At 36.4% G+C, this 17,304-nt stretch overlaps 1 protein-coding gene across 1 annotated transcript; it reads right to left on the reverse strand.

The window, feature by feature from the left end:
- Nucleotides 1-1,316: 1,316 nt before the first annotated feature.
- LOC107666312 (death domain-associated protein 6-like) lies at nucleotides 1,317-17,304 on the reverse strand. The gene is made up of 11 exons (XM_016457553.1): nucleotides 17,293-17,304; nucleotides 14,034-14,038; nucleotides 12,219-12,588; nucleotides 11,209-11,340; nucleotides 10,544-10,660; nucleotides 9,529-9,760; nucleotides 9,177-9,346; nucleotides 6,488-6,671; nucleotides 5,876-6,380; nucleotides 4,773-4,878; nucleotides 1,317-2,371 (listed from the first exon to the last, which is right to left on the reverse strand). Exons 1-11 carry the CDS (start codon nucleotides 17,302-17,304, stop codon nucleotides 2,312-2,314), a joined length of 1,893 nt encoding a protein of 630 aa, XP_016313039.1. The 3' UTR covers nucleotides 1,317-2,311.

A 17,304-nucleotide genomic window follows, 5' to 3' on the forward strand; every position in this document is an offset into this window, starting at 1 on the left:
GGCCTTTACTCGTTGAAAGGCAGGGAAGTGCAGGGATTTGTAGGTAGTTGGATCACTAAATGAATCAACTCACAGTGCATTTTGGCTTTACAGTATGTCCTTTTACCCATAAAACCACCATAAACATTGAGGGCGACGCATCCTCCTCAATACTGGTCAACAGTCAAGCACCTAGCATCCAACTACTGAACTCCTGCGGCGTTTTAGATGTAGCTTATAGTGTACCAGTAGTGATAGTTTACATGTTTGCCTTCCATGAAGGCCGAGACCTGATTTGCGAATGGATGAAAAGCTTGAATGAAGTAGGCAAATGACACACCAAATTAGCGTGAACGTCTGCAACTGCCAAGAACGTTTAAGACATGACTCAATGGAACCTGATTGGGATCGATCAAGACTTGTTTTTTAATCACCTGAGTGGATGTTTGGATACGTAAATGCAGTGATCAGTAGTTGCCTTGTACCACACATGCACCACAAAAACCATATACCTCAAACATTTGCGCAACTATTCAATATATTACAATAAATAAACCGGGATCTGAACATTGTGAGCTGAAAGGAATCACATATCCACACATTCTTATTACTTTAAAATCAAACCTGTGTGGTGTGTATTTCAGATTAGTGAGCACAGACAAAGTGTGAACAATGAAGTAGAGAACATTTGAAACATAATTTAAAAATAACCAGTAGGTAAAAGCATGATTCAGTGCTCGCTGGAGTAATCTGGTTAGAGCTCTGTATTTTGTACTGATAAATAAAAAGTATTTGTTCTGTCTACAACTGTTGTGGTGAATCTGAACTAAATATGCGATGGGCGATAAAAGACGAAGCATTTTCCTGACGTGGACAAAAAGGTTTCACAAGATTCAAGATCTTCAAATTAAAGAGAAATAAAGTACCTTGTGCACAAATTATGACTCATTCTTGTCTTATTCATGTTTGCAAGTTCAAACTGAGGAGTTGAATGTTTTACTTTTTATCGTCGTTTTGAATATTTCTGTTTAGCCTGATTGTTTTAAAGTGATAGTTCACTCAAAAATTGAAATTCTGCCATTATCTGCCAACTCTCACATTGCCCCAGACCTTTATGACTTATTTTCTTCAGTGGAACACATAAAAAGATATTTGGAAGAAGGTTGGATTACTTGACTTTTATTGGATTGACAAAATTAATTCTTGAAATGATCTTCTTTTGTGTTCTGCAGAATAGCCATGAAGTCATACAGGTTTAGAACAACCTAAATGACATTAACAATCACATACTTTTTTATTTTTGAGTGAAATATCTCTAAGTAAAAAATAAAAATGAATTATTATTATAAAATAAGGTGCTATTTATCCACCAGACTGATGGAATCAAAAATTAATGGCCTTAGAACAATAAAATTTCACATTCAAAGCCAGTTTTGCACATATAATACAAACCTGGTTATTAATATAAATGCTTATTACAACAAATTTAATATGGTTACCATTCGTTTGATGTACCTTGTCCATTTTCATGCCAGTTAAATCCTCAATTAGTTAAACAGAGTAATTAAAAACCATTTTAAATGACAATATTGATCAATTTAATAGATCAATCATCAGCAGTTTACAGAAATCTTCTCAATACCAAACGTCAAGTGTGTAAGAGGACACATAACTCTTGTGCTTTGTCACCTGAGGCCAGTTGAAGGGACAGGTCACCCAAAAATAAAAATTCAGTCTATATTTTATGTCCTTGTGAATCCATATACTGATATTTTTCTGTATTACACAAAAAAAAAGTAAAAGTCTGAATTTTTATTTTTAGTGTGAACTACTTCTTTAATATGTAATCTGAACAACACTTCCAACATTTGTAAATTGGAGCATGTCAAGTAGCTCATAACTTGTGGAAAATTATTTCTAGAGCTGCTTAAAAAAATCCACAGTGCACTGTACAAAGTTATCAACATTTAAGTCAAACACTAGACAAAATGAGTGCATTTGAGTTGAGGAGAGAAAGCTCACTTCCCGTCATGACTCCAAGCACAAATGAGGATTGCATCCAAACCCTCAAACTAAAACCATAAATATAATACAAGATAAACCCTTGGAGTAAGAATGTTTAGAGGCAAGACCCATTTACAATTTACCAAAATACCTCTAAAAAGCCTGAATGAATAACGGCATGCCATTTTCCCTTGTATAAAAAGTAAACAGTGGCATTGCGTCTCAGTGGCGGAAGTTCAAAACCTGATTGAACCAGTCAAAAATAAAAAAAGAGTTTTTTTTTGTTCTCTGTTCACATTGGCAGGCACTATTGGAGCAGGATGAGAACTCAATCTGAATCAGACAGAACGATCACTTCCTCTGGGTCACACTGAGTCGCCACGTTCACCTGTGAACACACGAATGACAGGAGTTACAGCTTTACTCGGCCTATAACGCTGTATGTAATGCTCAGTCACAGTGTTACTGTAAACTAAAACTATCAAAAAAAAAAAAAAACATACGTTAATTGAAATCAAATAGAAAAAAACGTTGTTATACTTTCAGTGGTGCAAAGCCAGTTATTTCTGAAAATAACTATTAAAATGAAACAACAACTAATAAAACCAACAAAATGACTAATCTTTAAACTAAAATGAAAAATATAAAAATAAAAACTATTATTAATAAATACTACAATACTGTAGTCATGATACTAAAATAACACTGCAGTCATTTTATTAAGATGCTTGAGAAAATTGTAATAGAATGCAGTTATGCTAAAATGTTTTTTAGTATTAATAAATATAATTATTTTGCATATTTAATTTATTATCTAATATTTATATAGAAACACAACAAACTGATGCCTGGAGTTTCTGATTTTGATGGGAGAAAAACCAAATAAATAAAGCTGATGTAAACCAATAAAACTTGTTCCCTAAAGAGTGAATTACAGCGATATTCTTCTAGTTTTTATTTTTAGGTTTTAGGACAAAAACAATAATATACAGTCTCTCTTGTTTTTCTTTATTTCCTCTACCTCCATCATTTCAGTAAATATTTTAGTAAGTTGCCAAGCCAACATTTCTCATTTTTGTTCAAAGTACTAAAACAAAAACTGAAAATTACTATATTTACCAAATACACATATTTAAAAAAATATTTTAAATTCCTACAACTTAAATTCAAAATAAAATAAATAAATAAATAAAATAGATAAAAATAAAAACTAGTTCAAAATATTTATAAATAATATAGTACTACATTAATGAAAATGAAAACGCTGCAGTGAATTTATTGCGATGACTGAGAAAGTTGCAATGGAGTACAGTCATGCTCGAATATTCCTGAGCTCTTAAAATCAGCCTTTTTGCTACAGGAATGGTGTAATAATAACATGAAAAAGCAATGCAGCAGAGATTCAGATGCTTTTTACTGCACTGTTTCAATGCTAAAACCAAACGGACACAGTCACCTTATTTTTCTTAGGCGGTGGTGTGGCTCGTGCGCTTCTGACCATCGTCCTGGTCAAGTCTACTTCTCCAGGGCAGCAGATCACACCCATATCCAGAGGAATATCACTGAGATAAAGAGAATGAGAAAAAAAAGCACTGCATAAAGAAAGCTCTCACACTCGTGTCGGTCCAAACCCGTATGGATTTCTTCCTCCAGAAGAACACAAAAGGAGAAAATCAGTATTCACGGAAAATCTTGACATCCGCCCTAGCACAGATCAGCAGCCATAGATCTTCTTGACATGTTCACGAGACCGAAATCTTGGCAATGGATGATTCATCATCATTCTTTAAAGTTGGTTCTTTTGAATGAAATCATCAAAAAAAAAAAAAAACATACGTTAATTGAAATCAAATAGAAAAAAACGTTGTTATACTTTCAGTGGTGCAAAGCCAGTTATTTCTGAAAATAACTATTAAAATGAAACAACAACTAATAAAACCAACAAAATGACTAATCTTTAAACTAAAATGAAAAATATAAAAATAAAAACTATTATTAATAAATACTACAATACTGTAGTCATGATACTAAAATAACACTGCAGTCATTTTATTAAGATGCTTGAGAAAATTGTAATAGAATGCAGTTATGCTAAAATGTTTTTTAGTATTAATAAATATAATTATTTTGCATATTTAATTTATTATCTAATATTTATATAGAAACACAACAAACTGATGCCTGGAGTTTCTGATTTTGATGGGAGAAAAACCAAATAAATAAAGCTGATGTAAACCAATAAAACTTGTTCCCTAAAGAGTGAATTACAGCGATATTCTTCTAGTTTTTATTTTTAGGTTTTAGGACAAAAACAATAATATACAGTCTCTCTTGTTTTTCTTTATTTCCTCTACCTCCATCATTTCAGTAAATATTTTAGTAAGTTGCCAAGCCAACATTTCTCATTTTTGTTCAAAGTACTAAAACAAAAACTGAAAATTACTATATTTACCAAATACACATATTTAAAAAAATATTTTAAATTCCTACAACTTAAATTCAAAATAAAATAAATAAATAAATAAAATAGATAAAAATAAAAACTAGTTCAAAATATTTATAAATAATATAGTACTACATTAATGAAAATGAAAACGCTGCAGTGAATTTATTGCGATGACTGAGAAAGTTGCAATGGAGTACAGTCATGCTCGAATATTCCTGAGCTCTTAAAATCAGCCTTTTTGCTACAGGAATGGTGTAATAATAACATGAAAAAGCAATGCAGCAGAGATTCAGATGCTTTTTACTGCACTGTTTCAATGCTAAAACCAAACGGACACAGTCACCTTATTTTTCTTAGGCGGTGGTGTGGCTCGTGCGCTTCTGACCATCGTCCTGGTCAAGTCTACTTCTCCAGGGCAGCAGATCACACCCATATCCAGAGGAATATCACTGAGATAAAGAGAATGAGAAAAAAAAGCACTGCATAAAGAAAGCTCTCACACTCGTGTCGGTCCAAACCCGTATGGATTTCTTCCTCCAGAAGAACACAAAAGGAGAAAATCAGTATTCACGGAAAATCTTGACATCCGCCCTAGCACAGATCAGCAGCCATAGATCTTCTTGACATGTTCACGAGACCGAAATCTTGGCAATGGATGATTCATCATCATTCTTTAAAGTTGGTTCTTTTGAATGAAATCAGATGATCTGGTTCACAAAAACAGTCTGAATGAGTTCAAGTTCAACGGCTCACTGGTGACTGACTAACTAGAGGTAAATCAAAAATAATTAAAATGTTTAGTAAAAACCCATGGAAAACCATCCTTGATTTTATATATATATAAAATTCGACTTTATTTTACTTGCTTTAAACATTTTCACTATAATAATCAACATAGCCAAAGTTTGGTCAAAAAAGATTCAGATAAAAAAATTTGGGGGGAAAAATGATAGAAAATAGATAAATATTCATAGATTAATATTCATAATCGTGATAAAAAAATATTAATGGTGAAAAATATACTTTTTGTGAAACTATCTACACAAATCAAAAACAGCAGACGGGCTGAATGAGATGCAAATTCACTCTCTGACAGCAGGTGGCGCTTATGGAACAGCAGAAATATAGAGTTTTCTAGGTTACTGCTGTAAACAAAGCAGCGCTGCGCTCATAAACACTACATTAATATGCTTTATACAGAGGCAAGATGAAAAGAAAATACCATCTAAACTTTTCTGAAGACAGTCAGTTCCCCTCAGAGACAAATTTATATAAACTCCCACCACCAACTGTATCAGGTTTCATTTAACATCTCAACTGACTTGAATCGTGACATATTTTGATAGATTTTCAACCGGCTCGCATCGTTACGTCCTTATAATTTAATAGCAAGTTATTAATTACACAACTTCTCATGGCAAGTTGGTTTGATCCGTTCAGTTTTACCTGTCCTGTGTGCAGTTCCCATTGTAGGTGGCCGTTTGGTTTCCAGTCGAGGGTCGTTTCCTCTTCTTGTAGTTGCCCATCTCGTCGATCAGTAAAGGGCTTGTTGGAGGTAGAGGACTGCAGTTGGCTGATCTCACGGGGGTTGACGGCGAGTCCTGATCGGTGGAGAAAGTCTCAGTGCAGTTAGCCGTGCTTTCAGAAACAGATTTTATGTGATTAGTAGAAATCAGTTCTGTTTTGCTGATAGGCAACCAGTCCATGGTCTCTGACTGACTGACGCTCTCTGTGGATGAAGGGCTTTGTTTCACAGGTCTGCCTTTTGTGCTCGTTTCCACAGGTCCCTCCTCATGTGAGCTGCTGGCTGGAGACCGCTGGTCGTCATCGCCCTGATCCTCCTCTGTGTCCTGCACAGATGATTTGATTGACAGAGGAGAGTTCTCATCCATCGGCTGATCATGGTCACTGGTGTTCAACTGCTCCTCTTCAACGTCCTCTTCATCATCATCTGAAACACGTCAGAAAATGAGAAATGGGGTTTCCCGCCAGGAAATGGGCTTATTACATACAAGCAACATGAAGGAAGGAGATGAAGATGATTTATGCACTTCTTACCTGGACCAGCTTGCTCTTGACTGGCTTGGATCTCCTCTTCAATGTCAGGATCAGAGGAATCATCCTCTTCTTCATCTTCCTCCTCCTCTTTTTCATCCTGTTCCTCCCTCTCTTTTTCTTTGCTGTCACTCTGCTGCCCATTAAGTGCCTGAAAGCGTGACGGAAGCAAGGGCGTAAATTTCATCTAACAGTAGGGGGGGACAATAAACATAAAACATAAAAAGAGCTATTTTTGAAGGGGACACAAATAATACAGCCAAAAATCAGTGTACACAGCATGGAGAGCGTGTTTAAATATGAGTTAGGTTCATAGGTTCACCACGCGGTCATATAATTATTAAATTATTTTGCGTCCTCTACATAGCATTTTAGGTTTCGTCTGGGATTGAGGACGTCTCTTATTTAGATATTCAACCGCAGCAAGCCCACATCTGCCACTTAAAGGATTTTTTTATGGATGGGCGATTTTTTTTTTTAAGTTCTTTTGGACTGAAGCAATGCAACACCCGCTGAGTGGCATTAAACAGCTTGAAAGATCAAAGACAATTTTTAATATAACTCCGACTGGATTCGTCTGAAAGAAGAAAGTCATATACACCTAGGATGCCTCGGGAGTCGGGGGTGAGTAAAACGCAGCCTAATTTTCATTTTTGGGTGAACTAACCCTTTAACATCATACTGAGCAAAACCCAACACAACGGTAGATCTACAATATTAGCCTAATATCAGTTTACACACAGGCTTATCGCCGTGTTAGTCGTAGTGGGTGACTTACTATCCAACAAGCTACCAAACAAGCTAGGTAACCTTATAATCGCTCATGGAAAAATACATCGGACATCATCATATTTTGTCATGACTAATTTATTAATGATCTAGCATCATCTGTATTAAAGAGAAAGAATCATTTTATCCAATGTTTAAAGTCAATAATGGCGCTTGTCCACTGCATAGTACGGAACAGGATGGCTCGGTATGGTTCACTTTTGGGGGGGGTTTTCCACTGGGTACAGTACCTGGTACTTTTTTTAGTACCACCTCGGTTGGGGTCCCAAGCGAACCGTACCGTTACCAAACCGTGACGTGTAAACTCTGCTGATCACGGATTGGCCGGAGAGAATCGTCACTATCTACGTCACTGAACTTGCGACACAAACACAAAAGAACCGCTAGATTTAAACCAGCACAGCCAGCGAAGAATCGAATGCAACTGTTTTGAACGAGCGCACCTTTTTTTAACAACCAAAAAGTGGCTGTTCCCCCTGTTGAGGAAGTACAGACGCTCCTCTCGTTGATAGCAACGGAAGGGTCAGCTGACCCATACTAAACTGTGAACGTTTTCACAGATCAAAATAGTGATGTACATGACTCAGGGAAGGGTCAGCTGACCCATAGTGATAATTTTCATTTTTGGGTGAACTAACCCTTTAACATCATACTGAGCAAAACCCAACACAACGGTAGATCTACAATATTAGCCTAATATCAGTTTACACACAGGCTTATCGCCGTGTTAGTCGTAGTGGGTGACTTACTATCCAACAAGCTACCAAACAAGCTAGGTAACCTTATAATCGCTCATGGAAAAATACATAGGACATCATCATAATTTGTCACAAACACAACAGAACCGCTAGATTTAAATCAGCACAGCCAGCGAAGGATCGAACGCAACTGTTTTGAACGAGCACACATTTTTTTAACAACCAAAAAGTGTCTGTTTCGTTATTTGTTGAGGAAGTACAGACGTTCCTCTCGTTGATAGCAGAGGAGCGGATCCAGCGAGAGCTTGATGGGGCGACGCGGAGTGCCGAGCAGAGTCGTACCACGCAGTGGAAAAGCGCCATAAAATAGCCTTGAGAGCCTGCTTACACATAACTACCGAAGGACTGTTCTCTCCCACCGGACTCGAGTGTGTGTCAGTGAGGTAAAGGGGGAAAGCAGGCAGTGGACCAAACCACTGTGAGGCAAGGGCGAACTTTCTAAACTTAAAAAGTTTTTTTTTTACTAACACAATTTTAAGTATATGTCATTATATTATTTACAATACACAGAGTGGTTTGTAATGATATTTACAATTTATGCCCCTGGACGGAAGGACAAACAGATTCAAGACTGCTTATGGTTTCAAGGAGATCCTCGCTTCCTTTTGGACAATGCAAAAACAGGACAAAATATATTTTTATACATTTTAAATATTTTATTTATATTTTAAATAAAGTCATTATGTAATATTACAACAGCATTATTTACATCAAGAAACAAAGTAATTGTTTATATGTATTATTTGTATTATAATTCATTATAATTGTTTGAAAACATTATTTTATGTATTAATTAAAATAGAAAATATTTTATTTATAAATGATTTTTCATCAGTATCGCTCCATCAAAAAACAAGGTTTTTATTTTAGTATTTTTATTTATTAAATATAAATCATAATTATTTTCAATATTTCAAATCATATTTATTATATTATTTATTTATTTGTTTGTTTGTTTACTTGTTTAATATGTATTTGATCACATTTTAAGTATTTTACATTTTAGTTTGATTCTATAACTGAAGGCATTTCTGATTCCACTGGAGAAAAACCAAATACTGCACATGAAACTGATGCAAACCAATGAAAAGAATCATTGCATGAATGATTTAAAGACAAAACAAGAATATATTTTGTTCTTTTACCTCCTTTTTCTGTCTGTCTCTCTCTTGTTTCTTCCTCACTTCCTCTACCTCCACATCTTCCTGTTTATTGGCGTATTTGGTGATCACGTCCTCCAGGCTGCTGAGAGCCACGTCTCTGTTTGAGCGGAGCTTGCGATGCAGTGCTGGATCAGTGAGTGCAGGGTCTAACGCTGAAGAAAACAGGGAAATTCACCACACATGCTGAACGTACAATCACTAAATATTAGTCCATCCATGTTTACATCAATCCAGAAATGTGCATAAACTGTTGGTGAGTGTAAAGCATCGGACTAATACAATACGACTTGATTATGTTCTCAAGCTGAATTGGAGAGTAACTGAATTGAATTACTGGGTTTGTAGGAATCTGTGAGGTGGGAGCCGAAGTTGTAGACCATGTCAAGATGGCGTCTCTCCTGCAGTTTGTTGCCCGTCTCCCTGAAGGCTTCTTGAGCGATTTGTGTTATCTGTTTGCGGGTGAGCTGGAGATTGTAGCGTTCGTTGGCGTGCTGAGCCACCTTCAGGATATCCGTGTAGTCCGGCGGATTATAAAGAGCTTCTGGACTGTTAATATAACGTTCAATCTACAAACCAAAGAGAAAAGACGACAGTAAAGACAAAGGAAAGGAAAATTATTCATTATTTTCTTAATATTTGCTCCCTGGATTTCATTCCATGAGCAATGTATTTTTCATTTACATTTTTTTTTTTAATCTGAATAAATTTAAGAAAAACATCAAAAAAAAGTCCTGGTAATTTCTGATGCCATTTCATTTTAAGTTTGCAATCCATTTCTGATCAAAGCTTTACAGAATGGTTCTTCAGCCAAACATCTGTTTCAATCATGTGATCACTGACTGCTAATAAACAAATCAAACAATCTGATAAATCAAATCAGTCGATCTCTGCAAGGATTCAAGGGAAAAAAATGAGGATGGTGGAATCACAGAAAAACCTTTTTCTTCATATACTGGAATATTCTCGATCTCTCAAGTGACACTTCAAAACATCATCAGCTGAGCTCAAGGCATGTTTTCTGAGCTCAAGCTCGGTTATTTCAGAAATCCATAAAAAGCATTAATAATGCAAGATGCCCAGACAGATTACATATTGTGAGCGATATAAAGGGGGAGGAGAATTTACACTTGTGTCAAGTTTTTCGATAGGAAACACCCCATTTATAGCACTTCTGAAAACATCCTCATTCCTCGCTGTGCAATTAGAGAATTGAGATGTCCTTCAAGATGGCTAACTTTTATTAATATCATAGGCTCGAGGACAGAGGAGTGGGGAAATGAGGAAGCATTATTTTGAGTAATGAGAATCTAGAGAGCTAATCTCGAGGATTTCACAAGCAAAAGAAGAACCTTTTTGTTGATCTCTGGGTATCGTGTTCCACTGTAGGCAATCTTCTGCTCGATCACGCGCCCCGTCAGCATGTTGCAGCCCTTCAGCTCACACAGTTTCTCATAGATCTTCATCATCTGAGAGCACAAAAAGAGCATTAAAGATCCGAACAAGACCCGATAAAATCTCATTACTTCAAAGTCATTTGACTGCATTAAAATGGTTTGATTTACTATGACAACATACCGGAACTTCCAGAACTCTGTATCCACCTTTTTCTTGTCGTAAAAATTGGCGCGGCCATTTGTAAATTCTATGGGTCTGGCTTCCGGTCTCATCTGCGTCCACTCCTTCCAGCTATTTTTAGCTGAACAAAACAGTTCGTTTTGCTGATATTGAAAGTTGGTGTGTCTTATCATATTATTTTAATGTATTATCTTAATTATGAACACTGGTTTGTAGTGCAAACAGTTTTACAGTTTACTGCACTTTGTTATTCTCCTCGTTATTTACATATAGCGGCTAATGAACCGGAAGTCTCACCCATAGGCTTACTTCCGCGTTGAAGAAAAAGGTGGATATATAGGACCATTTATTGAAAACAAGGTACAAAGACAACTTTCCCTGAACTTTCAATTTAACTGAACCAAATCAGGAAGGCTAAAGCAGGAATGAAGAGACTTGCCTTGCGTTTGAGCTTGTGCTCCTGAATATAACTGGAGTCCTCCTCCTCCAGATCCTCCACGCTCAGCTCCCGCTCCTGAAGCCGTCGGATCTCCTCATTATACACCTTCAGCAGGTTTTCCAGGTATGCTATCTGAAACAGAACATGGCAGACACACAAATTACAATGTACATAAACATTTATCGGAAGTCAAAAGAGCTCTCAGCTCATTTCAATGTCCACAAGTATAAAGCACAACAGTAGGGTTTCAAGAAGTAAATTCCAATCATTTTATACATAAAAAATATCTGTAACATCAACAAATAAACCGGTACAGATCTAGCACGAACAGATATTTTTAAGTATTGATATTTTCTGTAGAAGCCTACTTATACACTGTAAAAAAAAATACGTAAAAATAGGGCACTTATAGTACTGTATTAATTATGAAGAAATTCTCCATATTTATTTTTTACAGGTGTTTTACCTGTATTTTGAATTTTGCACTTCTTTGCATTGTGTTTTATGGTTAATGGAAATGTCCATAAGACTACTGGATAACATCCTAGCAGAAAATTACCAGTATATTTTGTGTGTGTGTTTATTTTTTTTTGTAATGCATGCTGCATGTATTGGAATATTGTGCAATAAACTTAAAATATCGTCATTTGGTTGCATGCTTCATTATATGAATAGCACATTCCCTCATAAAAAAATATATAAAATAAAAAATTCTGTATTCACTAAAAAGTGCAGTAAAACGACACAAAGTCAAACTTCACAGTTCTTATAGTAAAACTCTTTTATGGTCAGACGTTGTTGCATTCAAATAGGAATCTCCCAAATCCCACTTTAAATGAGAAACAGAATGCACAACAAATAAACAACTCAACAAGAATTTTTAAATCCCTATGGAGAAAATTAATGGAACCAATGTTTTTGAAAACCAATAGTGTCAATAAAAATCCAAGTCCACAAATCGACCTTCTCAATATATACAATGAGTGCATCTCTCAGTTACGCTCTAATACCTGTCTCCTTGAAGCCCTTTTTGTTTTCTTCGTTTCCTCGTCGCCCTCTTGCTTTTTCTCTTCTCCTTTAACCAGCACCTCCTCCGCTACATTTGTCCCATTGCTCTTTTGCTCAGGTTTTGTTTGGGAGGGCACAGCCTGTATGGAGCTCCTTTTCCGAGCTGTGTGCTGTTTAAGAACGGTGCAGAGTTCATTAATGAAGACGAAGGTTTTGCCAGCGTTGGCCTGGGCTCGTGTGAGGCAGCGGCCCAGAGTGTTACGGAACTCCACCGATGTCAGGAATGTCGGCAGCGCCTTGGAGTATCTGGTCTGCAGGTAGGTCATGACCTCCGGATGATCTTGCGAGTGTTTGGAGCAATGATCCACAAACTGGACCAGCAGGATGAAGGGACGGCATTGGGTTGGATTGGGCGGGACAAACAAGGAGGAAAAATAACATTTTTATAGGATAACAGAAAAACAGGGTTTCTGCCGGTTTATAAATGTAAGACTTTAAAATGAAAATTCTGTCATTAATTACTCACCCTCATATCGTTTCAAACCCGTAAGACCTAATAAAGACCAAACCCGTGCGGCTAATAATTTCTGAATTCTGACTGGCATATAACGAACAAATCAAACAAACGTAAACGGGCAAAGGCGGGGCCCATGGGCTGCAGCCCACTCAAGCCCAATGGTAAGTCCGGCTATGCGTGTGACGCAGCTGACACAGGACAGCATACGTTGTTTACGTCCAGCTGATATTCTCCAAATGGCGCTACAGGGTGATGCGGAGGAGACGAATTATTGAATAAAGTCTTTTGTTTTTTGTTTTTTTTTGCGCACAAAAAGTATTCTCGTAGCTTCATAAAATTACGGTTGAACCCCTGATGTAACATGGATTCTTTTACCAATCTCCTTGTTATGTTTCTGGACTTGGGAACATTTCAGTTGTATTGCTGTATATGGGAGGGTCAGACAGCTCTCAGATTCCATCAAAAATATCTTAATTTGTGTTCTGAAGATGAACGAAGTTCATAACGAAGTCTTACGGGTTTGAAACAACATGAGGGTGAGTAATTAATGACAGAATTTTTGGGTGAACTAACCCTTTAAGACCAAGTAAAGAAAATGTAAGGAATAAATTGAATGGAACGCAATAAGGCAATATGGTCTCTAAATGTAAATGTCTTGTATAAAAGATTTTTAAATACAGCTTCCAAAAGATCTACATTACATTTTAGTTCATTTTACACACACATATGAAAAAAAGTGATGTTCTTCATCAGTATTTTGGATTTGTTTTCCAGCGCAAATGTCTAAAGATTCTTCAATCAAGACACATTTACTTGAGAAGCATGATCAAAATGAAGTGAGTTAATGATTCAAATAAGAACAAATATCTGCCAGTGGGCTCAGAAAAATCTACTTAATTCAGAAAACAACAAACATTTGTTCGTTTAAGCATAAACTTGCTTAATTTTGTTCAATTTCTCAGAAAACAAGACTTCATATCTTAAGATTTAAGGATGTATGCATTGGAAAACAAAAAAATACTGAGGTGGATATTCATTTTTGCAGTGTATGCAACATTTATGGCCATGACTTTATGAATTTATCCTCCAGTTTAAAGGGGTCATATGATGCTATTTTAAAGATCATTATTTTGTGTATTTGGTGTAACAGAATATGTTGACATGCTTTAATGTTCAAAAAACACATTATTTTTCAAATACTGTACATTATTGTAGGTCCTCTATGCCCCGCCTCTCTTACAAACTGAGATGCCAAAATCCGTATGTACCTAGAGAACAACATATTCATTAATGTCATACTTCTGCGTGCAGGAGACAATTGTGTGTTAATAAATGCAATATTACGGGCAAATTATTTCAATATTTTTATAGACGTGTTTTTGTCATAAAAAAAAATTAAATAAAATGCTCTTTAAAATAGTTTTGGATGGTATTTGTCACCACTGTAATAAAAAAAAAACTAAAGACAGAAGATATATAATGATCAGTAATGATTTTTACAATAATATCTAGTAACTATGGCATTTTGGCGGTAACTATTTACCATGGTACCTTTTTGATTTACTTCCCAAGTAACTAGACTTAGTGGATGACTACTGCCAATGACATCTTGACATTATAATACTGATAATTTCATGATATAAGGATATAAATATGATATTTTAGCTTAGATCGCCTGCTGATCTGGAGACTGTAGCTCTTTAATTCCGTCGTATACTACAGCTTCCTTCCGTTTACTTGTTAAAAAAAGCCTTAAAACATCGATATTGAAATGTAACTTCATAACATATCAGGTTCCTCACAATCTTCACAAGCGCATCACAAAAATAATTTTCAGTATGATAAAACTTCGTTATTGATCAATCAATAAAAAGACATTTTGGAAAGAACTTACGCGCTCGGATCCTGAAACTCTCAGCGCTGGATCTTTGTACAGCTCAACATGAGGCGCGCTGATTCGCTGTCGGCCAGTAATCTGATCACTCATTGGCTGAGCGCTGCGTGTTTCTTCTGCGGTTTGTTTTCGACGCAGGGAATTCGGATGCTTGTGAGCGCCGTGCAGGGGACGGGAGACCCTACAGAAGCTCACTTCAGTTACCAGTGTGGTAGATTTTTAATATATATAGTACATTGTTGTTAAGTATAGCCTGGAAACAGAATTAATTAAATCTGGAAACTGCAGGAATCTGGATGAAATGTTTAATTTCAGCAACTTTTTCGACTCAGAAACTTTATAATATGAAGAAAACAATCAGAGCACAAATCTGCACCAGTCAAATTATATTAAACTGCTCTCTTGGTGTATGTTTTTAATATGTTTTCTTAATTAAAAATGTATTATATTTATTTTTTAATAGACCAGTTGGCAGCACGCCACCATTAAAGAGAAGCTAGAGCGTTTGGTAAATAATTGTAGCTCAGAATTGGGGATGCTTTTTAATAAAATTTGGGAAACACCCAACTGTACGTTCATTGGTCATACAGGTTGAAAAGAAATGTATATATAAAAAAAAGAGAGTTACATGTCAGATTGTTAGATGATCTGCGGGAATCTCGGCTTTGTTGTTTTGGTCAATAAAGTCTGATTTTGGCATCTGGAACTTCTTGACTCGAGAGATTCTTTAGAAAAAGACAAGACTTTCTTTGACATGACCAGCTAATGGTCATAAATTCTGCCTACTAATGAAATCCTCTCGTTAGCAACAAAAAATAAAAAAAAAATAACTTCATACACAAATAACTTAACAATTAAAGAAAACGATAACTATAAAATGAAAACCCATTTTTATTTCTTCCTTTACTAATTTAATTATTCAAATTATCATTCATGCACAAATTTGTAGATTTATTTATTGTATTTTCTTTTTATTTAAAGGGGTCATATGATGCGATTTCAATTTTTCCTTTCTCTTTGGAGTGTTACAAGCTCTTGGTGCATAAAGAAGATCTGTAAAGTTGCAAAGACTAAAGTCTCAAATCCAAAGAGATATTCTGTATAAAAGTTAAGAGTCAACCACGCCTACCTAAAATGGCTCGTTCTAACACGCCCCCACATATCTACGTCACTATCTGGGAAGATTTGCATAACGCCGGCCAAATGTTCACGCAAAGAAAGAAGGCGTAACTTTTATTCTCGCTGTAGTATTGTTGCCGCCGCCATGTCGTCAAGACGCTGTGTGTTTCGTTGTGAAAGCGAAACTACTTTGTTTGGCCTTCCAAAAGAGGACGATATCCGCTTCGTCATGCCTAGAGCTGATCCGTGCTGGTCGCTGAGGAAATACTACAACTTTGTGCTGTGGATCGCCAGATCGGCTTTCACCGTGGACGAAGCGGAGTCCAGCCCGGGGTCGTCACATGTGGTGGCCGCAAGCCCTGCGGACGCCGCTCACTCTAGCCTCCGGCCGTTCCTCACTTTATCCCCCGGTCTCTGCTCACTCAAGGCTGAAATCAGTGGTTAAGTTGTATTTACAAAACTGTTCCAGAACAGTTCAACCCAAATATTCAGATGTGTGCAGCGCATTTTATGGAGGACTGTTTCCTGATCCTGGAAGAGTAGACTACAATGCCGGCTGTTCTGACTCAAAGACTGTAAGTACGTTTTTTTATATTTAAAGAGTTTTTATATTTTATATATTTAAAGCGAGTTTTTTGAGCAGTGTAGAGTAGCGCTTGTTGTTTGTCATTTCTCCGATCACAAATGCAGACATGGTTTTATGTTTACGCGGCGCGATGCAACGCAGCGCGTAAAAAGACAGTATAAGTCATTATAATCCATAATTATGTCCCCACTGGATGCAACGAATGCCTCGTTTGTAATGGGTTTTCATGTTTTTGAATCATCGCTCCGGCCTGACAGGGCATCATCACAGTATGGTGAGGGGCGTAATATTTCCGTCACACGCTTGAGGTATTCGGCCAATCATAACGCACTGGATAGCTGGCCAATCACAGCACACCTTGCTTTTCAGACCGATGAGCTTTGTAAAAATCGACACGTTTCAGAAAGGCAGGGCATAGAGGAGAAACAATAATGTACAGTATGTGGAAAATAATGTGTTTTTTGAACCTTAAACCGCATAAACACATTTCATTACACCAAATACACAAAATAATGTTCTTTTTAGCAACATCATATGACCCCTTTAAACATTTTCCCTTCATACTTATAATGTCTGAATTAATTTTGTTTTCACTTTCATCAATCCAATCTAAGAAAACCTCACAGTGATTGGTGATGTTCCACTTGGCCTAAAAAATCTATTGGCTGGAATTTATAACCTTGAGACGAGGCAACTTTTCATATGATAACAATTTATCAGTCAAAGTCCAAACATGCGAGCTGTAGTTCTGCTCCTTGAAGTTACTCTCGCCTGTGCTGGTGAGCAAATGGTTTAAAGTTAACTGTGTTTAAGTAAACAGTATGATTCGATATTTCAAAGTTATACACTAAAACCATATATAGTAGCTGTGGAGTCCAATAATTATATTTAATAGGCCAAAACCAATTTTATTGTGTTAAACATGATGTTCTGTCTCAAAGTTATGAGTTTTTATAACAGGAACAGTTTCAT

This window comes from Sinocyclocheilus anshuiensis, unplaced genomic scaffold, assembly GCF_001515605.1.
Source record: "Sinocyclocheilus anshuiensis isolate Anshui unplaced genomic scaffold, SAMN03320099.WGS_v1.1 scaffold868, whole genome shotgun sequence".
Taxonomy (NCBI): domain Eukaryota; kingdom Metazoa; phylum Chordata; class Actinopteri; order Cypriniformes; family Cyprinidae; genus Sinocyclocheilus; species Sinocyclocheilus anshuiensis.

What these genes read in the sequence shown, in the direction of transcription:
- LOC107666312 (XM_016457553.1), bottom strand. An exon ending in AAAGGGCTTCAAGGAGACAG is followed by an intron (nt 11,341 to 12,218) that starts GTATTAGAGCGT and finishes GTTCTGTTTCAG; the next exon opens with ATAGCATACCTGGAAAACCT. An exon ending in ACCCAGAGATCAACAAAAAG is followed by an intron (nt 9,761 to 10,543) that starts GTTCTTCTTTTG and finishes TTTGGTTTGTAG; the next exon opens with ATTGAACGTTATATTAACAG.